The sequence below is a fragment of the Cucurbita pepo genome, chromosome LG09 (genome assembly GCF_002806865.2).
Source record: "Cucurbita pepo subsp. pepo cultivar mu-cu-16 chromosome LG09, ASM280686v2, whole genome shotgun sequence".
NCBI classification, from domain to species: Eukaryota; Viridiplantae; Streptophyta; class Magnoliopsida; order Cucurbitales; family Cucurbitaceae; genus Cucurbita; species Cucurbita pepo.
Window position 1 is genome coordinate 4099038 of NC_036646.1, and position 25171 is coordinate 4124208.

At 37.7% G+C, this 25171-nt stretch overlaps 4 protein-coding genes and 3 non-coding genes across 7 annotated transcripts; 5 read left to right on the forward strand and 2 right to left on the reverse strand.

The window, feature by feature from the left end:
• The first annotated feature begins 5687 nt into the window (after positions 1 to 5687).
• Positions 5688 to 7394, forward strand: LOC111801387 (chlorophyll a-b binding protein 7, chloroplastic-like). The gene is made up of 4 exons (XM_023685366.1): positions 5688 to 5815; positions 5903 to 6117; positions 6552 to 7066; positions 7156 to 7394. The coding sequence occupies exons 1-4, from the start codon at positions 5760 to 5762 to the stop codon at positions 7171 to 7173; spliced, it is 804 nt and encodes a 267-aa protein (XP_023541134.1). The 5' UTR covers positions 5688 to 5759; the 3' UTR covers positions 7174 to 7394.
• A 420-nt stretch (positions 7395 to 7814) lies between these two features.
• Positions 7815 to 7895, forward strand: TRNAL-AAG. The gene has a single exon. It is a non-coding gene; the product is annotated as a tRNA-Leu (tRNA).
• Positions 7896 to 8652: 757 nt separating this feature from the next.
• Positions 8653 to 8733, forward strand: TRNAL-AAG. Its single transcript has one exon. It is a non-coding gene; the product is annotated as a tRNA-Leu (tRNA).
• Positions 8734 to 9360: 627 nt separating this feature from the next.
• TRNAL-AAG lies at positions 9361 to 9441 on the forward strand. Its single transcript has one exon. It is a non-coding gene; the product is annotated as a tRNA-Leu (tRNA).
• Positions 9442 to 10007: 566 nt separating this feature from the next.
• LOC111801436 (alpha-ketoglutarate-dependent dioxygenase alkB) lies at positions 10008 to 13911 on the reverse strand. The gene is made up of 7 exons (XM_023685435.1): positions 13692 to 13911; positions 13435 to 13586; positions 12990 to 13351; positions 10874 to 11012; positions 10701 to 10767; positions 10472 to 10593; positions 10008 to 10323 (listed from the first exon to the last, which is right to left on the reverse strand). The coding sequence occupies exons 1-7, from the start codon at positions 13796 to 13798 to the stop codon at positions 10184 to 10186; spliced, it is 1089 nt and encodes a 362-aa protein (XP_023541203.1). The 5' UTR covers positions 13799 to 13911; the 3' UTR covers positions 10008 to 10183.
• Positions 13912 to 15363: 1452 nt separating this feature from the next.
• On the forward strand, positions 15364 to 23361 carry LOC111802242. Its single transcript, XM_023686541.1, has 5 exons — positions 15364 to 15736; positions 15943 to 16046; positions 16238 to 16351; positions 22885 to 22968; positions 23213 to 23361. The coding sequence occupies exons 1-5, from the start codon at positions 15457 to 15459 to the stop codon at positions 23267 to 23269; spliced, it is 639 nt and encodes a 212-aa protein (XP_023542309.1). The 5' UTR covers positions 15364 to 15456; the 3' UTR covers positions 23270 to 23361.
• A 41-nt stretch (positions 23362 to 23402) lies between these two features.
• On the reverse strand, positions 23403 to 24879 carry LOC111802241 (probable methyltransferase At1g27930). Its single transcript, XM_023686540.1, has one exon. The coding sequence runs from the start codon at positions 24614 to 24616 to the stop codon at positions 23762 to 23764; it is 855 nt and encodes a 284-aa protein (XP_023542308.1). The 5' UTR covers positions 24617 to 24879; the 3' UTR covers positions 23403 to 23761.
• Between the last annotated feature and the right edge of the window lie 292 nt (positions 24880 to 25171).

The window sequence follows — 25171 nt, forward strand, 5'->3', positions numbered from 1 at the left end:
AGATATCAATCTTCATCTCACTGCCCCCATCCATCAATGTTCTTGGCCCCAATTGATATCACGTTTGAGTGATTTTTAAGCCATGTAACATTCCCTGCCCCAAATCCCAAATCCTTTTTTTCTATTTTTATTTTTATTTTTTTTTTTATTTTTGGGGATTTGGGTATTTTTTGGTGCTAAATTTACGGGGGGGTTTATGGAGTTGTAATTGTCAAATCATACTAAAGTAGGAAAAGGTTAGGGGAAATTGCATCACTTCAGCTTAAAGGATGCAGCTAATTGGAGCAAACATGCGTAAATGACAAGTAACTTCATGTTTTTTTTGGGACAAAGACTTTATAATTTAACACTAATTCGATTCAATTTTGTCTTTTGCTTGTGTCGTTTTGAGTTAGGCACTTAATTTTTTATGTCGTGTGATGATTTGTTTGAATTATTCCGTTATAATATCTCTAAATTTGAATTTTTTTTTTTTATTGCGAACCGTGTTCATATTACCCGACCATTAGAGACTATCCAACAAAACCCATAAAGTTTGGGTCCGGGTAGATGTTTTTTTAGGTTTGAGTTTGGTTGAATTTTTGAAAATTTGAAACATTTGATTCGGCTCGTGGGTTGACAGAATATGACCAATCCGTAAATAACATTACAACTCAAACCTATTTTATGTTAAAAACATTAAAAATATTTACCTTTTGTAATTAATATTAGGGATGTGTCATGACTTGATCCAAAAAAATTCAACCAATTTCGTGTATTCCCCTAATTGTTATCATACACTGATTCTCGTTATTTTTTCAAGCTCATATACCGACTTTGACTCGACTAGGAATATGATGAATGAATGAAAAAGTCTTTACGAACATTCCTACTTGAGTTTTGTTTTGTTTTGTTTTTTTTTTTTTTTTGAACGAATAGTTTTAACATTATGGACTTACGATATTTGTTGAAACAGAGTCCGTGCACGATGTCTTTTGGAAATACAAAATATATATATATATATATTAAAATAATATTAAATTTAGAAAGTTAATAGATTACAATAAATCATCCTATACTAATAATTTAACAAATAATAACGACAAAATAATGTAAATAAATACGTAAAACATTGAGACATAAATAGTAATTTTCAACCATACATAAAACATCATGTGTTATAGACAGACAATAACAAGAGGATAAGTCGTGTAATGCCTTGTTTTAGACCAACATGTCTTCATAGTTCCCATCATATTGTAATTTGGATTTGGTGTTTCAAATATTGATGTCGGTGTATTGTTTGAGTTGAGTTATTTACTTATATAAGTATGTTCAAAAGATTCAACGGCGTGAAAAACTCAATTAACCTAACTTAATCCATATGACTTAGGCTCGATTATCAACTTATTTGAATTGGGTCGGGTTCAAATAAACCTAACTCAATCCATATCGTACAAGTTGCATTCTCAACTTATTTGAATCGAGTGACGTTCATATAAATGAAAATTTTATAAGTTGAGCTGAATTGAGTTGGTTTAGTGTTTTCGTAAAATTAGTTCGTGTTACACCTTACGTATCACTGTCAGTCTCATGGTTTATAAGAAACGTTTCATTTCCCTCACACCCTTGGAGGATTGGGTACCCAGCTCGGTGTCTAGTTTTGATACATTTTACTTTTGTAACAATGCAAGCCTACCACTAGGAGACATTGTCTTTTTTAAACTTTTTCTTTCGAGGTTTTCCTCAAAATTTTAACACTCGTCTTTACAGGAGAGGTTTTCAGTTTTCACACTCGTCATAGACAAGATCTCAGCCATGATCGGTAGCCATCATAGACATTATTCGTGTCCCAATAATGCAAAAGTTTTTATAAAAATATTCTTAGAATTTACTCATAAAAACTTTGGAGCTTGCTTTCATTAATAATTGGCAATAGATTTCTCAATTTCTCCCAAATTATTTGGAACCAAAAAATAATTTAAAAAAAAAAAAAAAAAAAAAAAAGTAGCAGCACCATGTGGAAACATTATGAATGTGTGAAGTAAAACGCACCGTTTTATTAGATTATTGTGGGGCCCAATCTGACAAGAAATCCGACAAAATAATGTCGAATTTTTTACCAGTACTTCCCCAAAGTCGAACCATGTAATCATTATCTTGGATTTCCCCGAATTTAATAATTAAAATAAAAATGGAAATATCAAAACGCGAAACTGGTTGTCGTTTCGTTGGTAATTGATGGGAGTCCAGTCAATGATGCGTAGCCACTGTTATTTTCCAAATTCATTTTCCACGCGCCATCTATTTTATATTTCAAATAAAACTGATTTCTTTTTTAATTATTGCCATCGCCTCTATAATTAAATATTTAATAAGAATTTTTTTTGTAAATATAATTTAATTATTAAGTGACTTTTTATTAAATTTTATTACATAATAAATTTAATATAATCATTAAATATTGGGTTGAATTTAATTAGTTTTGGTTATTCAAATACATAATTTATTTATTTTTATTTTTAATAAAAGTAAAAAATATTGATAGATAAATATCTATTTATTTATTTATTTATTTTAAAATATTGAATTAACATTTTAATTCAATTTTATGGCTATTTACAAATTTGATAATTAATGAAAAATTAAGTTGTAAGCAATTTGTTTTTAAAAAATTTAATAATTAATTTTGATTAATTTAATCCATAAAATTTTTATTTCGTTTTTTAAAAATTACAATAATACCCTTAAACTATTTTTTGTTTTAAAATTTGAAACATGTTCGAAAAAGATCTTTTGGGTTTCTATACTGATCTTGATGCTAACAGTAGATATTTGTCATTGTCGGCTCAAACTCCATCATATTACTATTTACATCAAAATTTTCGATTATATACTTACGAATTAGTTTTAACTTATCGATTAATAGTAACTGTAGATCTCAACCTGTAACGACCCGACTTTTCATATCAAAATTCGGGTTGTCCCATGGCTCACTTTTCCACTTTGCTCGTCACTTCCGTAACACGGCTTGTTTGAAAATCACTTTAATAAGTATTAAAATAACCGGTGAGAAACCCTCTATTGGGATCAAATATATAAACTATCATATATCTAATCAAACGAAATCGAGAGACCTTAGTGGTTAATTATCCGAAACACATAGAGTGTAATTATAAACTATCATATAGCTAATCAAACAAAATCGAGAGACCTTAGTGGTTAATTATCCAAAACACACCGTGTGTAATTTTCAACCAAAACAATTTTCAGCAATCACTCCTCAAAGTGACCGTTAGTGGCTGATTACCTGATTCACACAACGTGTAACTCTTACCTTAATAATCATTTCATGCAATCACCCAGCAGAGTGACCAAGGGTGGGAGATTGCTCGATCTCACAAAGTATAAACCTTACCACAATCTACCCAATCATCAAACATAATATGCATGCATAGGTCCAAAAATATTTATTTTCTCAATCATCAGACATCATATGCGTTCATTGGGTCTCAAAACATTTATTTTTACTATAAAACATAATCATAACACACAACCAAACAATAGCGAACATGTTTAACCATTTTAGAAAAATAAAACATTTAAGTTTCAATAGAAAGGTTCCTTGCCTTGAGGACTTCTTTTTAATCGAACGTACAAATATTGGTCCAACTCCAACTTATACCGAGTCTACAATTAAACACCCAAGTTTAAACAACCCAACTTGACATGATACAACGATTCCCACAAATCATAGGGTTTTATTGGTCACATTCTCTCTACGTAGAGGTTGTGTCCAATTCCAACATTGTAACTTTCTTTGGGTCGTTGTACCTCGGTTACTATATGGACATTTAGAGGTAAACAATAAGGGTATGTTCCATTCAAGATCGAGATTGGACTCAAAGAAAAAGTCTCATGAAAACCCACCGTTTACTCCTCCAAACGGTAGTTTCGACGACAACGGTGTTCGTCTACGATGGCAATGCAGGCGACTAGCGTGCAATATTCGACTATATTCAACTGAAACCCTAAGGTTTGTATAAAAATATATTGGGCTTTAGTCACACAACTTAGGTTTTACACAACCCTCGATAAATAAATAAATATTTTCTACTCATTCTGTCTTGTACCATTCACATCAAAACCCTCGAAAATGAATTTTCCGACTTATCACAAACAAACAAGAAATCAACAAGAAAAATTCGTACGTTCGAGTAGATAAACGGGATAATAATTTATTTAAAAAACAAAAAACAAAAAACAAAAAGACAATACATGAAAATGATTCGATCCTTTTAAGGATGGATTTGTAAAAACTAACCACCAAATTTGCTTCCTTAAAAACCACTTTGTTTCATAATCATCATCCACCTAACTTCATCACATGTGTGTTTATGTGGTCGGTGGTTTCTTGTAATTTGGCCTTAATTACTTCCTAAATCCAAATCTAATCATTCATTTAAATTTAAGTAAAAGATTTGGTGGTTATTAACCTCACCAAAGCTCATGTGCCCCCTCATCATTTTTTTATTACATTTTCTTTTTCTTTTTATATTTTATTTATTTATTTATTATCTCTTTTTGTCATTTTTAATTATTGTTGGGCTGGGCTGGTCTAATAACAGGTAGCCTAATGGGCCTTTTAAGGCCCATTCATTTTGGGCTTTGGGCTTTAAATGGGCCTCACAAACATAAGTTGTAAATGGGCCTCACGAATTTGGTCGGGTTAGGTTGAGAAAGTTTTTTAGACTAATTTAAATTTTGGGTTAGTTGGGTTGATGATCCAAACAACCTGAATAGAGTTTACGATCTAACCCAACCTAATCCAGTAGGTAAGCTCTTTATGATTTTGAATCTTAGAAAGAATCTCCCGACAATATAGAAGAAATTTTTTTTATGAGGGATTGACATGGACGAGACAGGTAAGAGAGATTCACATTACGACATCGGTGGTAACTAAGTGTGGGAGAGGGTATGACAACAGTGAGGTGGCAAGTACCGAGCATGGAGATAAGAAATGATTTGGAGCTGGATGAAAGGCATGAAACCGATCGTGAAAGGCTTTGGTTGTGTATTGATTGGATCCGGAAAGAAGAAATTTAAAGGATTTAATTCGTAGCCTCTCCAAACGCCTTTTCATGTGGCGTCGGGAGAAGTTTGGAGAGGTTAAAACTCCCGATGTTCAAATGAAACGTGCATCGGGTGATGACTTTTTGCTGATGTTGCTGATGGCGTTCCGAGTCCTTGCTTCTCCTGATGTGTTTTCACTTCGTCGATAAAGAGAAGTTCGATTTCCTATTGTGTATAAGAGATTCTCAAATATTTGGAGAAATTAAAAATAAGAAAAGTAAATATTAATGGTTTAAAACATAGTTGGGTTTTTATTTAAAAAAAAATATATATATATATATATATATATATGTATATATATATACCAAAAATTAGAAAGATTATTCAACAACCATACAGAGAGCGCCACGTGGCGACAAATCTCAATCTGGATACTGGTTGGACCCGATATTTAAGGGTATGATTGCCACGGACTTGAAAGGAGAGCCACAAAGCTTGAGATTATTCCAGGTAAGCAGAAACGAGCCGATGTGGACGTGGCAGATATTAGATTCTCTATGCCACGTGGCAGTGATTCAGCCAATTGCACATCCCCTCCCCTATCCATTTAGATAAGCCCTTGCATACATTAACGAACTAAGATTCAATCCAAACCCACACGGTCATCTTCATCACTCAAATTTCCCATTTAGTGATCCCGACTCGAAATGGCCTCGGCTTGTGCTTCTTCTGCCATTGCAACGGTCGCAATTTCTTCATCGAGGCAACTTATTCTCTCATTCATCTTCTTTATTTCCCTAAACTAGTCGTTTCAACTAAATTACTAATTATGAAGCTAAACGTTTTGCAGTTCTCAGAAGAACGGGTGTCCAAAGGCTTCTAATTTCGTAACAGGGAAGAAATTGAGACTAAGAAAGTACACCACCGCTGCTGTTGCTCCTCGATCAGCTCCGGTCTGTGCCGCCGCTGACCCCAACAGACCCCTTTGGTTCCCTGGTAGCACCCCTCCTCCATGGCTCGACGGTAGCCTCCCCGGTGACTTTGGCTTCGACCCTCTTGGTCTTTGTAAGTGTTAAACCAATACTAAACTACTACTGAGTATCAGTGAATTGAGTTGGACCCGACTAAAACATTTTTTTAGACTCAACTCAACTGTTCAAATGGTAAAAAATTTCAATATATACAATTTTTATTAAACAATGAATTCAACGTAATCGAACCGTTCACATTGTCCGAGTCATTTATTTACCGTTATAATTGAAATATTAGCTCCTAAAATATATATTTATCTATTTTTAAATATTTAATTAAAAAATTTAACTCAATTTCAATATATATTTTTAAAAATTAACTTTCAAAATGGTTGAAGAATAAATAATTAAATAAGAACAATATAAATATAAATATATATATAGATTATTATATATTTAGTAATTATATATATAATTGTAGCGTAATTAAAAATATCACCCTTTAATTTTTGTACTGTATTTTGGTAGCTTCTGATCCGGAGAGCCTGAGATGGAACCAGCAGGCGGAGCTGGTCCACTGCCGGTGGGCAATGTTAGGCGCTGCCGGAATTTTCATCCCGGAATTCTTGACAAAGATCGGAATTTTGAACACTCCATCATGGTACACCGCCGGAGAATTGGAATACTTCACCGACACCACCACCCTCTTCGTCGTCGAACTCATTTTCATCGGTTGGGCCGAGGGTAGACGGTGGGCCGACATTCTCAAACCCGGCTGCGTCAACACCGACCCGATCTTCCCCAACAACAAGCTCACCGGAACGGACGTTGGGTACCCAGGAGGGCTGTGGTTCGACCCGCTCGGATGGGGTAGCGGGTCACCCGAAAAGATCAAGGAATTGAGAACTAAAGAGATCAAGAACGGACGTTTGGCTATGTTGGCAGTGATGGGTGCATGGTTTCAACACATTTACACCGGCACCGGTCCCATCGACAATCTTTTCGCGCACCTTGCCGATCCCGGCCACGCCACCGTCTTCGCCGTAAGTTTTAACCTAGGATTTGGAAGATCTTGAGATTAAATAGGGTGGTAAATTTTAGGGTTTAACTGTTGTGTTCTTCTTTTTTACAGGCTTTTACTCCCAAGTGAAGAAATTGAAGAGCATAGGAGGAGGCGTGTGTATCAAATCATAACTTGAAAACTATGTGTTTATGTCTTGTGTATGGACATTGATATCAATTTCATGTACAAATGAGAACGAGAACGAGAATTAAGGAAGTTTTAGACGCGTTTTGAGTTCTGAATCTCTGCGTATGCTCTATGGTTGCAATTTTGTATGAACGGTTATATCAGACTGAATTTAGCTATGATCATTCTTGCGAATGTATACGAAATTTCGACTTTGAGAGGAGCTTGAGGTGATGTACCACACAACAAGCATCTCGATTCAGCAATACTTGAAGGTGGAGTGTCATACCCAACGAACTAAGTTTTTGATGAAGCAATAACCGTTGAATCAAAAGAATTAATAATTCTATATACAAAATTCGGATGAACCAAGAGATAATTCTATAATTAGATTACTTTTAAGAACATAGACGTAGAAGTAAGATTTGGAACTTTGTTCTAAATTAAGTCGCTCTACAATCGAACTTAATCGAGACTTATTGAATGAAATGGATACAATCTACCACAAGAATTGCTTTAAACTTATAAATGACAAGATATTCTGTCTCAACTTGAGAGCTCAAATTCATTCATAAATGATTACTTGGAGTTAAATTTTCCATGTTGAGATGGCCGAGTTGGTCTAAGGCGCCAGATTAAGGTTCTGGTCCGAAAGGGCGTGGGTTCAAATCCCACTCTCAACAATATTTACTTTTTTCATTAGTTTTTTTTTTTTAAATATATATAATTTAATATGGTTTTATACTTTTGGGTTCAGAGGCGGTTCGCCTATTTCTGGTGTTGTCGATCTACAAGACGTCAAATCTTAGCTCGAGGTGAACTAATGGTGTGATCCCCGTATGTCGACTAGCTACTGTGTTTAACCTATGTGGTCCGACACCCCCCTCTCAGGGATGAGACCTTAGCCTTTGGAATCTATATGAATATAATCATGTGACCAAGAGGATGTGTAGTGAGGTACCGCAGTGACAACTTAGAATCTTAAGCAAGGAAAAAAGACAAGAGAATGTCCTACCCTGAGATTCGGGCATAAGCAACTTCGAGGGGCAAAGTTTTGAAAGAGGGGAGTATTTGTAGCTGTTAAATCGGGACAATGATTAATTTTCAAAATTTTCATTTTTTAGTCCAATCTTTCAAGATTTTATTGAGGGCAGCATCTCGACTAAGAAAATCCTAGAAACTCAAGAAAAATATAAAAGATAAATAGTACAAATTGAAAAAAGTCGATCAAAGTCAACCAAGGGACAAATTGACCCCATTCCTAACCAAGGATCCTAACGGGTGCTATGGAGTGAGAAGAAAACAAAAAGAAGAAAAAGAAAAGGAGGGTTTTAGAGTTTTAAATGAAAGGTAGGGAGAGAAACGGGAATCCACTCTAAATAACTTGGAGTCGGATTTTGGCAAGAGTTCTAAGCGGCTACTTTGAGTCAAACTTTTCATGTTGAGATGGCCGAGTTGGTCTAAGGCGCCAGATTAAGGTTCTGGTCCGAAAGGGCGTGGGTTCAAATCCCACTCTCAACATTTTTTTTTCTTTTGTTCACCTATTTCTGGTGTCGTCGATCTACAAAACATCAAATCTTAGCTCGAGGTGCATTAATGGTGTGATCTCCGTGTGCCGACCAGCTACAAGCAAGGTATATGGACAAGAGGATGTCCTACCCTAAGATTCGGGCATAAGCAACTTTTAAGGTATATGGACAAGAGGATGTCCTACCCTAAGATTCGGGCATAAGCAACTTTTAGGAGCAAAATTTTGAAGGAGGAAAGTATTTGTAACCACTGAATTGGAACGATGATTAATTTTTAAAATTTTTACTTTTTTGTCCTTTCGATCTTTTAAGATTTTATTGAGGGCAGGATTGTGAAAGAGAAAATGTTTAGAAAAATCCTAGAAATTCAAGAAAAAATATATAAGATAAATAGTACAAATTGAAAAAAGTCAATCAAAGTCAGAGATAAATGATCAGTTTGACTCCATTCCTAAGAATCCTAACCCGAGTTATGAAGTGAGAAGAAAATAAAAAGAAAAGGAGGGTTTAGAGTTTTAAAAGAAAGGTAGAGAGAGAAACGGGAATCCTCTCTAAGTGGCTACTTCAAGTCGGATTTTGGCGAGAGTTCCAAGTAGCTACTTTGAGTCAAACTTTCTATGTTGAGATGGCCGAGTTGGTCTAAGGCGCCAGATTAAGGTTCTGGTCCGAAAGGGCGTGGGTTCAAATCCCACTCTCAACAATATTTACCTTTTTCATTAGTTTTATATACAAAATTTAATATTGTTCTATAGGTTCCGAGGTGATTCACCTATTTCCGATGTCACTAATCTATTGGACCTCAAATCTTATCTTGAGGTGAACTAAGGTGTGATCCCCGTACCGGCTTTTACGAACAAGACCCGAGTGAATGACCGTATTTAGAATAAGCAAGAAAAATGGACAAGAAGATGTCCTACCCTGAGATTCGGACATAAACAACTTTCACGGGAGATAGTTTTTAAAGAGGGAAGAATTCGTAGCACCCGAATCCCGATGAGGATTAATTTTCAAATTTTTTCCTTTGAAGTCTGAACTCTCGGACTTCTACCGAAGGCTTTCGAGGCCGAATTTCACTAGGATACCCAAGAAAAAAAGAAATTTAATGGAGCTCACTCACTAGCTTGCCTTTTCCGACAGCTTTTAGCTGACCATTTTTGACATCCTAGGACAGTGTATCACAGTTTCATTCCTTTCATTTCCAGCTTAATTAATGGTCCTAAGCTTGAGCTAACGAGAGTTTCGATGAAATTTAATAACTTACTCGTATTTGCTTATCGCTTATCAATCTGCTCTAATGGTACTTTTCAAACACTTTTGAAAGTTCAAGCGTATTTTTTAAACAAAGTACAAACAAATTTCATCCAAAACTAACGGTAAACAATCGCCTCCCAGTAATGATGGAAAACTTCTTCTAGCAATGTAAAAGAATAATCATGAAACACTCAGAAAACCTGTCTAATGTTGATGTTTATTCTTGAAGTTCTTATGTATTCCAGAAAATGCAAATCATCTCGACTTGAAAACCGCTTTTCAAGAAGAGAAATTTCCTCACTTTCTTCATCTGTGAAGATCCGTGGTACACCTACAAGACATTCACGGCATGTTCCAGGAAGTTAGCGGTTTTTTCGATAGATGAATCACAAAGCATTCGTCGAAATCGGATATCCGGGTCGATATATAGAACAAAAGGGCAACGCATGATGTAAGAGTAAACATGAGGGCTGCATTACCATGGAAACATTCCCTTGCTTCTCCAGCCATTAGCACGACATCTCCACTTCGAAGAAACATGGCTACGGGCAGATCCTGTCTCGACTTGCCACCCAAAAGAAAGATAGCCTTGCAACCCAAACTGGAGCGGGCGGATAAAGCAGATAACAGAATAAGTACTGGAGATCAATGTTCTCTTTAACATAACAGACAGGAATGCAATTCAATGAGGATAAGTTGGCAAGATACCTCAAGCTAACAATTGGCTTGCTCCAGTCAGCTTCCATGTCATCTAGATGACCCCCGAGCGTGTCGCCTAAAGATATCAACGAAGTGTCAGAGTAATGGCAAGGTTCTGCTGACATTTCCATGCATTACTTATCATTCTATTGATGTCAATGAACAAATTTTTCTTTACGTACCTGAAGCAAAATAATTCACTATTGCAGCTTCAGGTTTGAATTCTTCCCCAGTTGGCATTGCAGCTGCTGCCATTCTTTTGGTAAGTTGACATAACGCAGAGGGAATCTCGTTATGGGGCAGAGATATGTCATAGCTTCGCTACTCCGTAACAAGGAGATTAATTCAGAAATCGAACAAATCCATGGAAACAGTACGGGAGGTTTTGGCATTTTGGAAAGAAAAAGTCCCCACCCCGAATAATCTCCTCGTTAAGAATCACAACTCTCCATAATGGTATGATATGGTCCACTTTGAGCATAAGCTTTCATGGCTTTACTTTGGGTTTCCCCAAAAGGCCTCAAACCAGTGGAGATGTATTCCTTAGTTATAAACCCATGATCATTCCCTAAATTAGCCAATGTGGTACTCCCTCTCAACAATCCTCCCCTCGAACAAAGTACACCATAGAGCCTCTCTTGAGGTCTATATAGCCCTTGAACAACCTCCCCTTAATCGAGGCTCGACTCCTTTCTCTGGAGCCCTTGAACATAGAAAACCATTTGTTCGATACATGAGTCACTTTTGACTACACTTTGGAGGGTAGAAATTTCTTTGCTCGACACTTGAGGATTCTATTGGCATTGCTAAATTAAGGACATGGCTCTAATACCATTTAGGAACCATGAACCTCCACAATGATATGATATTGTCCACTTTGAGCATAAGTTCTCATGGCTTTGCTTTGGGCTTCCCCAAAAGGCCTCATACCGATGGAGATGTATTCCTTACCTATAAACCCATGATCATTCCCTAAATTAGCCAATGTGGGACTCCCTCCCAATAATCCTCCCCTCGAACAAAGTACACCATAGAGACTCCCCTGAGGTCTATATAGCCCTCGAACAGCCTCCCCTTAATCGAGACTCGACTCTTTTCTTTGGAGCCCTCGAACATAGTATACCATTTGTTCGATACATGAGTCACTTTTGACTACACTTTGGAGGGTAGAAATTTCTTTGCTCGACACTTGAGGATTCTATTGGCATTGCTAAATTAAGGGCATGGCTCTGAAACCATTTAAGAACCACGAACCTCCACAATGGTATGATATTGTCCACTTTGAGCATAAGTTCTAATGGCTTTGCTTTGGGCTTCCCCAAAAGGCCTCATACCGATGGAGATGTATTCCTTACTTATAAACCCATGATCATTCCCTAAATTAGCCAATGTGGGACTCCCTCCCAATAATCCTCCCCTCGAACAAAGTACACCATAGAGACTCCCCTGAGGTCTATATAGCCCTCGAACAGCCTCCCCTTAATCGAGACTCGACTCTTTTCTTTGGAGCCCTCGAACAAAGTACACCCTTTGTTCGACACATGAGTCACTTTGGACTACACTTTCGAGGCTAGCAATTTCTTTGTTTGACACTTGAGGATTTTATTGACATTGCTAAATTAAGGGCATGACTCTGATACCATATTAGGAACCACGAACCTCCACAATGGTATGATATTGTTCACTTTGAGCACAAGCTCTCATGGCTTTGCTTTTGGTTTTCCCAAAAGGCCTCGTACCAATGGATATGTATTCCTTACTTATAAACTCATGATCATTCCCTAAATTAGCCAATGTGGGACTCCCTCCCAACAATCCTCCCCTCGAACAAAGTACACCATAGAGCCTCCCCTGAGGTCTATATAGCCCTTGGGCAGCCTCTCCTTAATTGAGGCTCGACTCCTTTCTCTGGAGCCCTCAAACAAAGTACACCATTTGTTCGACACATAGGTCATTTTTTACTACACTTACGGGACTAGCAATTTCTTTGTTCAACACTTGAAGATTCTATTGACATTGCTAAATTAAGGGCATGACTCTGATACCATGTTAGGAATCACGAACCTCCAAAATGGTATGATATTGTTCACTTTGAGCATAAGCTCTCATGCCTTTACTTTTGGTTTTCCCAAAAGGCCTCGTACCAATGGAGATGTATTCCTTACTTATAAACTCATGATCATTCCCTAAATTAGCCAACGTGGGACTCTCTCCTAACAATCTTCGACACTCCTAATATTACCGAGAGTTCATACTATAAAACACGAGTAAAATATGGAGTCTTCTAGTTAGACTCACCTTGGACCAATCAAATTGTAGGCCGAGTGTACTCCAACGCAACTTCCGAAGTAATGCAGAGGCCGGAACTGATTTGCAGGTCCCCCTTCTGGATGAAACAGTATTTTCCTCCACAAACTTCCATCCATTAGAATTTCCATTGATAAGGGAAGGTTCAGTGTCGGAATCAACGTTGGAAGCAGAGATTTCATTATCTTCAACTAAAACTTTCTTTTCCTTAGCAGCAATGAACAGGTCTTGAATTGGTCCATAAATAGCATTATGATTGGTTCTATTAGGAGGCTGCGGAAAATCCTTTAAACTCTCCCTAATCCATTGGCATTGTTCTTCTAAACTCAACGCACCAGAAATAAAATAAAACCCTACATTTTAGACACATAGAGAACAACTGAATTTTGGGATCTTTTTCTTTGAAACAGTATCGAAAATGGAGAATTGGCAATACCAGGACGATTCTCCAAGCAGAAGACTGGTCCATCGAGATCGCACTTAGTCGCATTCACGCCCAGCGGAAGCGCACCATCCTGATTGTAACATTCGAGGATACGCTTGAAATCGATAACCTCAGACAAATCCACTTGTTTCGGTAGCTTTTTCCTGAAAGGAATCATAAGCAAGAGTTTGAACCATCGCCTCTAACAACGAATCCAATGCCAATTAAATGAAATAGAACCTGAAAGCGCAAATTGGGAAGAAATATACTTTTTGGAAGATTTATAGGTGTCGTCGTAGTACAGTTTGTATTTCTTCTCTGCTCTTCTGAAAGCGGTGCGCTCAGAATCGTCGGTGCCTTTGTCTGAACCGTACATTTTATCCACCGAGATTGGCTACCGCCGGCGAGTTACTCGATAGGATCGTGAAATTGAGCTTCTGAGTTATGGCGATGGACGGGACAGGAAAAATGAGGCTTTAGGGTTTTGAATAGTCAAAAATATATATTAAAATTGAGTTACAAAATTTAATTAAATATTTAAAAGTAAATAAGGATGATGTAATGACCATATCCACCTAGCAGATATTATTGTCCTCTTTCGGTTTTCCCTTTCCGACTTCCCTTATAAAGGGTGTTTTTCTCTTCCCCAACATGGTGGGACATCACAATCCATATCCACCTAGCAGATATTGTCCTATTTGGGTTTTCACTTTCGGACTTCCCCTAAGCTTCTCTTATAAAGGGTGTTTTTCCCCCTCCCAACAATGTGGGACATCACAATCCACCCCCCTTCAGGGCCGAGCGTCCTCGTTGGCACTTTGTCGTCTTTGAGTTTTTCCTTTCGAGCTTCCCCTCGAGACTTCCCTTATAAAGGGTGTTTTTCTCCTCCCAAAAATGTGGGACATCATAATCCACCCTCCTTCAGGGTCGAACATCCTCGCCGGCACCTTGTCCTATTTGGGTTTTCCCTTTTGGGTTTCCCCTCAAGGCTTCCCTTGTAATGGGTGTTTTTCTCCTCCCAACAATGAGGGACATCACAATCCACCCCCCTTCAGGGCTCAACGTCCTTGCTGACACTTGTTCCTTTCTCCAATCGATGTGGGACCTGCGCTAAAATCCACCCCCTTTAAAGCCCAGCGTCCTTACTAGCACACCGTCTCATGTCTGCCCCTTTGGGGAACAGCCTTCTTGCTGTCATATAGTCCAGTGTCTGACTCTGATACCATTTGTAACGACCCAGATCCACGGTTGGCAGATATTGTCCTATTTGGGCTTTCCGTTTCGGGCTTCCTCTCAAGGTTTTAAAACGTCTGCCGAATAAGGTTTCCACACCCTTATAAAGGGTGTTTTCTCCTCCTCAACCAATGTGGGACATCACATAGTGCTACGTGAACAAATGAATAATTATGCGTCTTACCAATTAATATTTTACTTTTATTAAAAAAAAAGTTAAATAAACAACTTGAATGACCCGAACAATTCAAAAAATTTATGATTAGGTTGAATTGGGTTAAGTTAATTATTTAATAAAAGTTGTTTGGGTTGAAAATTTTCACTCCAATCGATGTGAAATCCCAAAATCCACGTCTATTCGGGGTCAACTTCCTCGTTGGCACACTGCTCGGTGTCCATCCCCTTCGAGACTCAGCGTCCTCGCTGATGCACTGTCCAGAACCTGACCCTGATGCCATTTGTAACCGTTCAAGCCCGTCCGAAACTTGACTCTGATACCATACGTTCAAGCCACCACTAGCCGATATTGTTCTTTTAGGCTTTCTTTTCAAGCTTTCGTTTTTAAAACGAGTCTAATGGACAGAGGTTTCACACACTTAAAACATGTATTGTTGTGGTATTATAAAAAGCGATTAAAAATAAATTATATTAAAAAATAATTAATCTTACAGCCTTTATTTTCTGGCCCAAAGAACCAAAAAAATAATCATATCCACTAAGGCCATAGCAAGAAAATTATCTGTACTGACTTCGCATACTGTAAGCGATTCCCAGAAGTCGGTTAAAGCTTGAGAACCAAAAATGGCAGCGAGCAGGGCTGTGTTGCGTTCTGCATCAATATTCTTAACGGAGCCATCGCGACCCTTCCACTTCAGCCGTGCTTCTTCTTCCTTCTCGCTCGGAACTAGGCGATCCTTCACTCACAGATTGAATTGCAATGTCTGGAGTTCTAGGGTTCGGGGATTTCACTTTCCTGAACGAACTGTTCTGAATTGCTCGCTCGACGAGACACAACTGACGTCGTCGTCTGATCAGGACGGCCAGGGCCCTCCTCAGGAGGCTGTTTTGAAGGCAATTTCAGGTTTCTACCTGACCTTTATGTTATCAAGGCTTCGGAATTGTAAGCCATGATTCAATTAATCGTTCTTTAACTCTTCTCATGGACAAGTTTGTGTAATTCTTGTTTGTGTGTGAGGTTTTGCTTGTGTAATCATGCTTCTATTTCATGACGACTTGTTAATCTATTCGACGCAATTGATTGCGAGTTCGTCTGATTGCTCTGTGCAGAGGTATCTAAGACAGAAGGGAGGGTTGGGCATACCACAAATATGGTACTCGGAGGAACAGTGACTGATGATTCTACTAACGAATGGATTGCTTTGGATCAAAAGGTGCGGAATAGTTGCTCCATTAGCTCCAATTTATGCATGAAATGGCTAGTTTATATCATTTGATGGTTGGGTTTGTAGGTAAATTAGCGTTGATTTCTTAAGTCGGGGAGGATTTAGCTGTAAAAACCATACTATTGGCACTAGCTATAAGGTACCACCATCACCATGGATTTTGCTTACTTATTGGACAGGTTAACTCGTACCCGGGCGTTAGAGGCTTTACAGCAATCGGAACTGGGGGAGATGATTTTGTGCAATCTATGGTTGTCGCCGTGGAGTCTGTCATCCAACAGCCAATTCCTGAGGTGATTATTTTCAGTTTTTAGGCCAATTAAATCAGAGTCTATCAATTGCTTTTGCGAGATCCTGCGTTGGTTGGAGAGGAAAACGAAGCATTCTTTATAAGGGTGTGGAAACCTCTCCCTAGCAGACACGTTTTAAAAACCTTGAGGAGAAGCCTGAAAGGAAAAATCCAAGGAGGACAATATCTGCTAGCGGTAGGCTTGGACGGTTACAAATGGAAAACGAAACATTCTTTATAAGAGTGTGGAAACCTCTCCCTAGCAGACGCATTTTAAGAACCTTAAGAGGAAGCCCGAAAGGGAACTGCTAGCGGTGGGTTTAGGCTGTTACAGCTTTATTCCACAGATGTCTCATTATATGTGTGGAATTTCGAAGTAAGTGAAAATTTTGCCTGCAGTTAATTATGAAATTAGGCTAGATAATGTTATTTCCTCTGCTGTGTTCATGTGTGGGAAACACAACTTTTCTTATTAATTTCAGTTACAAAATATTATACAGAATGAATTGATAATGAAAATTAGAAGATGTAACATAAATTTAATGCCAACTTCTAATTGTATTATCGTTGTCGTTGTTTTACTTTTAGTAGTTATTTTTAAAAATTTTGAACTATATAGTATTTTATTATTGTTTGTGCATCTAGGTATCAAAATAGATAGAGATTGTCTTGTAACAATTTCCTTCAGAGATGTACTCCAGCAAATGTCTTGAACATAAAATTGTGTAAAATATTATTTTGAACTCCTTTCAACTTTCACGGACTGGCGAAGTCTGTCATTTTCCTCATCCCTTACACATGTAATGTAACAGCCCAAACCCACATCTAACAAATATAGTCTGTTTTGGCCCGTTACGTATCGCCGTCAGCCTCACGGTTTTAAAACGCATCTGTTAGAGATTATAAGGAATGTTTTGTTCCCCTCTCTGACCGATGTGGAATCTCACATGTAAGTTCACAAAAAATATTGTTGTGAAAGCTTTTGATGGTCCCTGCAAAGGTCTTACTCCTCTTTCTGACAAATGGAAGGCTTGGAGCTTGGTTCTCCTTCCCATTCATTTTATCCATGAAATCGTTACTAAGACTCATAAAAATAAAGTTTACGCCATGAACGGGCCACAAAAGAGAGGGAGTCTAGTAAGGGATTGAAGGTTTTTCTTCTCTTTGTAGTTGAAAACCTTATTGTTCCTTTTCAAGCCAAAAATTCCAAAAGAATGCTTTAGTGCATCGAAGCTTAAGTATCCCTTTTTATTTTCTGAAGGAATGACTTGCTAATATTATAGCTAGGAAATTATTGATATATATGGTGAGAGCCATGTTCCTATTGGAGCGTATAATTCCAAAAGTTCATAGCTAGGTAGTAGGAAATTGTTAAAAGGACCAAAAAGAAGGGCCTAGAGCAGAGACTTATTATTGAGAAGGCTTATGTCAATGTGTTCCAGGGTGGCTTGACGAAAAATAGAGATTTTGGATTTTTGGGTGCTTTTTCTACTGCCAATTTCTCAGCTGTGCTTAATAGAAGATTGAATTTTTGGGTGCTTGTTTACATTATCTTGTCTTTTCTTTTCCCTCTTTTCGGTGGTCGATAATTTATTTGGATTCTTTATAATGGATTGAAGTTGGTATTCTTGATGGCTTCATATTTAGAAATTTTTATTAGATTTTTTTCTACTAAGATGATCTAAAATCGCCTACGGTGGGAGCACATACCAATCCCCTTCTTCTCCCTCTTAATTAAACTTTTCTTTGCTATAATGATTCCTTCCTAGTAGTAGTATCATTGATACAAGTCAGATCCTATATGTAGAAATATAAGAAAGAAGATCCCTTTCTCCACGAAAGAAATGAGATTTTTGAGGATACAACACATACGAAATTAACCAATTTTTCTTGATGTAGAGGTTATCAAGAAAGCCGCATAAGTAAATATAACCTATCGAAAAGTGGGCTAATCCAACTAATCTTGCCACAAGGGAAAGAGCCCCTGGTTTATCTCTCCATTGAATAAAATTAGCCAAAGGTGTGCGTTTGTGAGCCCACACTAAAGTTTCAATCAATTCTTGCCAATATCCGCACCCAGTAGCTCAAATAAGATGTCCAAATAAAAACATCCACGCCCAGACTGATAAACTATTCATACCAAAAGAATGGATATAACTGATAAACTATTCATACCAAAAGGATTATATCCATTGATAAGTTATGAAGAGTTCAACCATAGATAATCTCTTAACCACCCCATCAAATAAGTGGAAAATCCATTAATCTGTGAAGTATACCTTGGATAAAGAGAAAGTAGGTTCTTCAATAGCTAGAAGAATTATGTTCTTTAATCGAAAGATCTTGAACAAGTGATTCTTTCAGATCTACGTACTATTCTAGATCATTGGATAAGGTGGCCTTATGGTGATTAACATTGAAATGCTACACAAAGTTCAGTGATCGACGAACCTGCTTTCTTCATAGCTTCATCTTTTTAGCTTTAGTTTAGATAATTCAAAAACTGTTGTGCCAGTTACTTTAAGTTCACAACAATAGAGCTCAATCGCTAAATTTAATTAACATGAAGTAATTCTATTGTCATTAAAACATTAATTAAGTGAAATTAAGGCCCAACAAATTACCCCTTATTTTTGTTATTCAAGCAGTGTGTGTGAGATCTCCCTTCGATTGGAGAAGGGAACGAGTGTCAGCGAGGACGCTGGGTCTTGAAGGGGGTGAATTGTGAGATCCCACATCGGTTGGAGAGGAGAACGAAGCATTCTCTATATGGGTGTGAAAACCTCTCCCTAGACGCATTTTAAAAATCTTGAGGGAAAGTCCAAAGAGGACAATATCGGCTAGTAGTGGTCTTAGGCGGTTACAATTGGGCTCCCCTTTCACATTGAGGGAAATTGTTAGGTAGGCAGCTTCTTACTGGTTGACCGTGATGAATATTTTGTCATGGGCTACTGAAATGAATGCAACCTTCTTGTTTCAGGGAGATGGAATTACTTAGATCGAATTTGTCCTTTTCTAAACTACCTTTTTATTTCTCGTCATTTTTAAAATTTAGGCCGAATTGCTAAGTTTTCTGTGACAGTTAACGAATCGTTGATGACTTTTTCATATGGAGCGTTCTATTGGAAATAATTTGACTAAAGATTTTGGAGGCTGTTTAATGTCATGTGGCGAACTTCTTTTCTCTGTGATTGCGTTGCCAATCCTTTCTAAGATAGGGCTGAAATGTTACTGCATAATACTTATAGAGCTTTCTTTTGGAAGATTTCGCTAGAAAAGGAATAGGAGAATCTTTCAAAGTATCAATAGAAGTAAATTGTAATTGAAGAGTTTTAGGATGCTTTGCTTTTTTGCTTCTTCTTCATCAAGCTCTTTACTCTCCCTTTTTGTAACAACTCTTTTTCTCCTTTTCTTTTACGACTTTTAAGTTCTTTTCGTACATTTTCGAGGGTTTTCCATAGAGTAAAGGTTCCACTCCCCCCCGCCCCGAAGTATTGTGACTGTATATGTCGAACAGATCATTGGTAAAAACAAAAAAATAGTAGGGGAAAGATTAGAAAGAACTCGAAACATTTAGTTGGTTTGTGTCGAGGATACGTAACTTCTCGACCGAGTAAACTTTCAAGGTGTTACTGTTAAATCAGACTATGAAAGCGTCGAGAATCGAAAAGCTTCTAAATATCTTTCATCTTTGTAATTGTCTATCTCCTTTAGCCTGCAGGTTAATTCTTACGCCTTGAGGTTTAGTTTAAACTAATTTGGTTGTACGGTTAATTTATTTTGTTATTGTTAGTTCTTTTGTTTCTAGTAGTTTCGTAGTTTCTCTATATTGCTTGCTCGTTTATNTTTGGATTCTTTATAATGGATTGAAGTTGGTATTCTTGATGGCTTCATATTTAGAAATTTTTATTAGATTTTTTTCTACTAAGATGATCTAAAATCGCCTACGGTGGGAGCACATACCAATCCCCTTCTTCTCCCTCTTAATTAAACTTTTCTTTGCTATAATGATTCCTTCCTAGTAGTAGTATCATTGATACAAGTCAGATCCTATATGTAGAAATATAAGAAAGAAGATCCCTTTCTCCACGAAAGAAATGAGATTTTTGAGGATACAACACATACGAAATTAACCAATTTTTCTTGATGTAGAGGTTATCAAGAAAGCCGCATAAGTAAATATAACCTATCGAAAAGTGGGCTAATCCAACTAATCTTGCCACAAGGGAAAGAGCCCCTGGTTTATCTCTCCATTGAATAAAATTAGCCAAAGGTGTGCGTTTGTGAGCCCACACTAAAGTTTCAATCAATTCTTGCCAATATCCGCACCCAGTAGCTCAAATAAGATGTCCAAATAAAAACATCCACGCCCAGACTGATAAACTATTCATACCAAAAGAATGGATATAACTGATAAACTATTCATACCAAAAGGATTATATCCATTGATAAGTTATGAAGAGTTCAACCATAGATAATCTCTTAACCACCCCATCAAATAAGTGGAAAATCCATTAATCTGTGAAGTATACCTTGGATAAAGAGAAAGTAGGTTCTTCAATAGCTAGAAGAATTATGTTCTTTAATCGAAAGATCTTGAACAAGTGATTCTTTCAGATCTACGTACTATTCTAGATCATTGGATAAGGTGGCCTTATGGTGATTAACATTGAAATGCTACACAAAGTTCAGTGATCGACGAACCTGCTTTCTTCATAGCTTCATCTTTTTAGCTTTAGTTTAGATAATTCAAAAACTGTTGTGCCAGTTACTTTAAGTTCACAACAATAGAGCTCAATCGCTAAATTTAATTAACATGAAGTAATTCTATTGTCATTAAAACATTAATTAAGTGAAATTAAGGCCCAACAAATTACCCCTTATTTTTGTTATTCAAGCAGTGTGTGTGAGATCTCCCTTCGATTGGAGAAGGGAACGAGTGTCAGCGAGGACGCTGGGTCTTGAAGGGGGTGAATTGTGAGATCCCACATCGGTTGGAGAGGAGAACGAAGCATTCTCTATATGGGTGTGAAAACCTCTCCCTAGACGCATTTTAAAAATCTTGAGGGAAAGTCCAAAGAGGACAATATCGGCTAGTAGTGGTCTTAGGCGGTTACAATTGGGCTCCCCTTTCACATTGAGGGAAATTGTTAGGTAGGCAGCTTCTTACTGGTTGACCGTGATGAATATTTTGTCATGGGCTACTGAAATGAATGCAACCTTCTTGTTTCAGGGAGATGGAATTACTTAGATCGAATTTGTCCTTTTCTAAACTACCTTTTTATTTCTCGTCATTTTTAAAATTTAGGCCGAATTGCTAAGTTTTCTGTGACAGTTAACGAATCGTTGATGACTTTTTCATATGGAGCGTTCTATTGGAAATAATTTGACTAAAGATTTTGGAGGCTGTTTAATGTCATGTGGCGAACTTCTTTTCTCTGTGATTGCGTTGCCAATCCTTTCTAAGATAGGGCTGAAATGTTACTGCATAATACTTATAGAGCTTTCTTTTGGAAGATTTCGCTAGAAAAGGAATAGGAGAATCTTTCAAAGTATCAATAGAAGTAAATTGTAATTGAAGAGTTTTAGGATGCTTTGCTTTTTTGCTTCTTCTTCATCAAGCTCTTTACTCTCCCTTTTTGTAACAACTCTTTTTCTCCTTTTCTTTTACGACTTTTAAGTTCTTTTCGTACATTTTCGAGGGTTTTCCATAGAGTAAAGGTTCCACTCCCCCCCGCCCCGAAGTATTGTGACTGTATATGTCGAACAGATCATTGGTAAAAACAAAAAAATAGTAGGGGAAAGATTAGAAAGAACTCGAAACATTTAGTTGGTTTGTGTCGAGGATACGTAACTTCTCGACCGAGTAAACTTTCAAGGTGTTACTGTTAAATCAGACTATGAAAGCGTCGAGAATCGAAAAGCTTCTAAATATCTTTCATCTTTGTAATTGTCTATCTCCTTTAGCCTGCAGGTTAATTCTTACGCCTTGAGGTTTAGTTTAAACTAATTTGGTTGTACGGTTAATTTATTTTGTTATTGTTAGTTCTTTTGTTTCTAGTAGTTTCGTAGTTTCTCTATATTGCTTGCTCGTTTATTAGGGCATATTTGGAAGTGATTTTAAAATGGCAAGAATCACTTTTCTCGTGCCTTTCTAAGGGCACGTTTTAGAGTGATATTCGAGAATTGTTTATGAGTTGACTTTTATAGAATCATTTTAATGTTGGGTCTTAGATCACATTTTCTGAAAATTTATTTTGATCGATGAAAAGCATTCTTGGAAGTGATTTTGAATACGACAAAAGTGATTTTAACCCTTTAAAAATCACTTCCAAACATGCTCCTAGTCGTAGAAAAAGTGTTTCTGGTCATTCCAAAATCACTTCCAAACATGCTCGTAGTTATGGAAAAAGTGATGTTGGTCATTCCAAAATCACTTCCAAACCCGCTCGTTACAAACATATTTGAACACGAATTTACAATCATCGATGAACGGACGCATTTACAGATTTGTTCTTGCTTTTGATTTGCATACAGGGCAAGGTGAGGCATAAATTATCAGCCAAAGGAAAGTACGTTTCGGTAAACATAGGACCAGTTCAAGTAATTTCCAGTGAGCAGGTCCCTCTCTTTCCCTCTCTCATTAACTCGTTCATTAATTATGCCTTCCAATTTCATAGCATAGCATGCCCTCCATCCCCCAACATGTTCAGCTACGATGCTTCTTGATTTGGGCGACCCCATCTCCAAAATAGATCAAACAAATAATAATAATTGGTTCGTTTATTCAAATTATATCATTTGGCTGCATTTTTTGCCCGACGATTTTGATTTTCTTCTCTATTTCTCGGGTTTTCGATCCCAGGTTCAAGCCGTATACAACGCAATGAAGAGAGACGACCGTATGAAATACTTTCTATAGCTTTCTTTTCGACATTTACGTGTTCAATTCCATGTAACTAATCACACTCTTATTCCTCTTTAATCTCCCTAATTTAACTTAATCTTTGCTTATCCAATCCTGTTCTTCATATATAAGGAAAGAATCTGGATAATTGAAGCTGAAAATGGAAATTTAACTGAAAATATGATTATGATCATACACGACGTGGTAGGAAAGTGGGCACGACATGAAGAAAACAAATTGCAGAATATGGAAATAACAAAGCAAAAAAGTCAATTAAGAGATTGAAATCTTCTACTTCTCACCTTCTTCTCCGAAAACACAGCCGCAGTGGTCGGCTGAATTGTCCATACCAATCTATCCGCCCGCACAGATCCGACTCCGGCGGGTTTTTCTTTATTCATGTCCATGAAAATGTTCCCTCACCGCCGGTCACTACACCGATGTGACTATCTTTAGACTAAGTAATTTCAGAAACAGCAAATCTCCGGCGACGAACCCCCTTCTGATCTAACAATATCGATCGGAAGTTCGGTCGGCTTTGCTCATGTTGGCTGCCGGAGGAATCTTGAAGTGCCATAGCCTTCCGACTCCATTAACGTAATACTTGTTCTTACACAAAAACTCCTGCGCGAATGTCCTCTCCACTTTCCGGTCAACATCGTGCAAAAACACATCGGTGACGCCGGATCCTTTCCTGTTTCTAGCCATCACGGCGGCGGAGAATATCGCCGCCATCCGACCAGGTGCCTCCGCGAAATATCCTCTCGGCGCGTCGATCATTATGAGGTCCCATTCCTTCTCGTAAATCTCTTCTGGAAGATTATGAAGCGCTAACTTACATTTTTTATTGTCTTTAAGAAACGCCTTTGTCGGCGAACAGTACGGCTCCGATCGATACGTCGACAGCAGCTGATCTGCTTCCTGAAGCTGCGTTCTGTACTGGACGTGGTACGCTCGAAGCATCGGAGCGTCTTTGATAACCGTCTGAATCCATTTTGGATCTTCCTCGAGAAACACGGTGGTTCCGTGAGGGTTGAGCGACGCCCACATCAACGAATCGTGACCGAGGCCGAATATCAGAAAGTTGCAAGGACATCGAACCTTCAATACATCAAATGAGATATGGATCTCGTCTAGCGATTGCTGTGGAACTATCTTCGCCGTCGCGTAGTGGATTATTGATTGGAGCTGGATCTCCGCCGGTGAATATCCAGTTATTGCCGGTGGTCCGGCGGTAGAGATGGAGCAGAATAAGTTACTGTCAACGAATCCAATGTAACCGGAAATCAACAGTGATCCGGCGATTAAACCGACGACGGCCAGTCCGAGAATCCATGGCTTGACGGATAATCTGTTCTTCATTTTTCAGATGATAAAAATTTCGTCAACTCTCCGAAATAAACAAATCGAGGGCTCTTGAAATGGCGTTTGGTTTGTTTAAATGATTTAGGAAGACGGGGTTGCGAGAGGACAGTGGGTGAAAAGACAATAATGCCCTCCTTGTGCGGGCTGTCCTTCCCATCAGCAGATCCAGCTTGACCGGTTCTTTGGTAAATTTGGCTCTGGATTCAACGTTTCGCTGACTCACGTGATGATTGGATGCTCGAGCCCGCTGTGGGGCCCATTCTAATTTTTTGTCCATTCATAAATCGCCACGTGTATCATCTTGGTCCTTGTTTATGCCCACATCCATCCAAGTCCAATTTTACATTTATTAAATAAAAATTATTTTAAATTAATATCAACTAGTCGTTATTTCTTGAATAAATACAATGACTTATTTTAAAAATAATTATTTTGATAAGGAAGTTCCTTCAAAAAAAAAGAATCCTAATCAATAAAGTCCAAAGTCTAAGCCACCTACACGTGTGAGATAACGAGAAATATAAGCTACCATATTCAATAACCTGAATAGCA

Coding starts and splice junctions, on each gene's coding strand:
- LOC111801387 (XM_023685366.1), top strand. CDS start 5,760: ATGGCCTCGGCTTGTGCTTCTTCTGCCATTGCAACGGTCGCAATTTCT. Junction 5,816..5,902: donor GTCGCAATTTCTTCATCGAG/GCAACTTATTCT, acceptor AACGTTTTGCAG/TTCTCAGAAGAACGGGTGTC. Junction 6,118..6,551: donor CTTCGACCCTCTTGGTCTTT/GTAAGTGTTAAA, acceptor GTATTTTGGTAG/CTTCTGATCCGGAGAGCCTG.
- LOC111801436 (XM_023685435.1), bottom strand. CDS start 13,798: ATGTACGGTTCAGACAAAGGCACCGACGATTCTGAGCGCACCGCTTTC. Junction 10,594..10,700: donor AAGCCAATTGTTAGCTTGAG/GTATCTTGCCAA, acceptor CGCCCGCTCCAG/TTTGGGTTGCAAGGCTATCT. Junction 10,324..10,471: donor AGCAAGGGAATGTTTCCATG/GTAATGCAGCCC, acceptor AATGTCTTGTAG/GTGTACCACGGATCTTCACA.
- LOC111802242 (XM_023686541.1), top strand. CDS start 15,457: ATGGCAGCGAGCAGGGCTGTGTTGCGTTCTGCATCAATATTCTTAACG. Junction 16,352..22,884: donor TCCAACAGCCAATTCCTGAG/GTGATTATTTTC, acceptor ATTTGCATACAG/GGCAAGGTGAGGCATAAATT. Junction 22,969..23,212: donor AAGTAATTTCCAGTGAGCAG/GTCCCTCTCTTT, acceptor TTTCGATCCCAG/GTTCAAGCCGTATACAACGC.
- LOC111802241 (XM_023686540.1), bottom strand. CDS start 24,616: ATGAAGAACAGATTATCCGTCAAGCCATGGATTCTCGGACTGGCCGTC.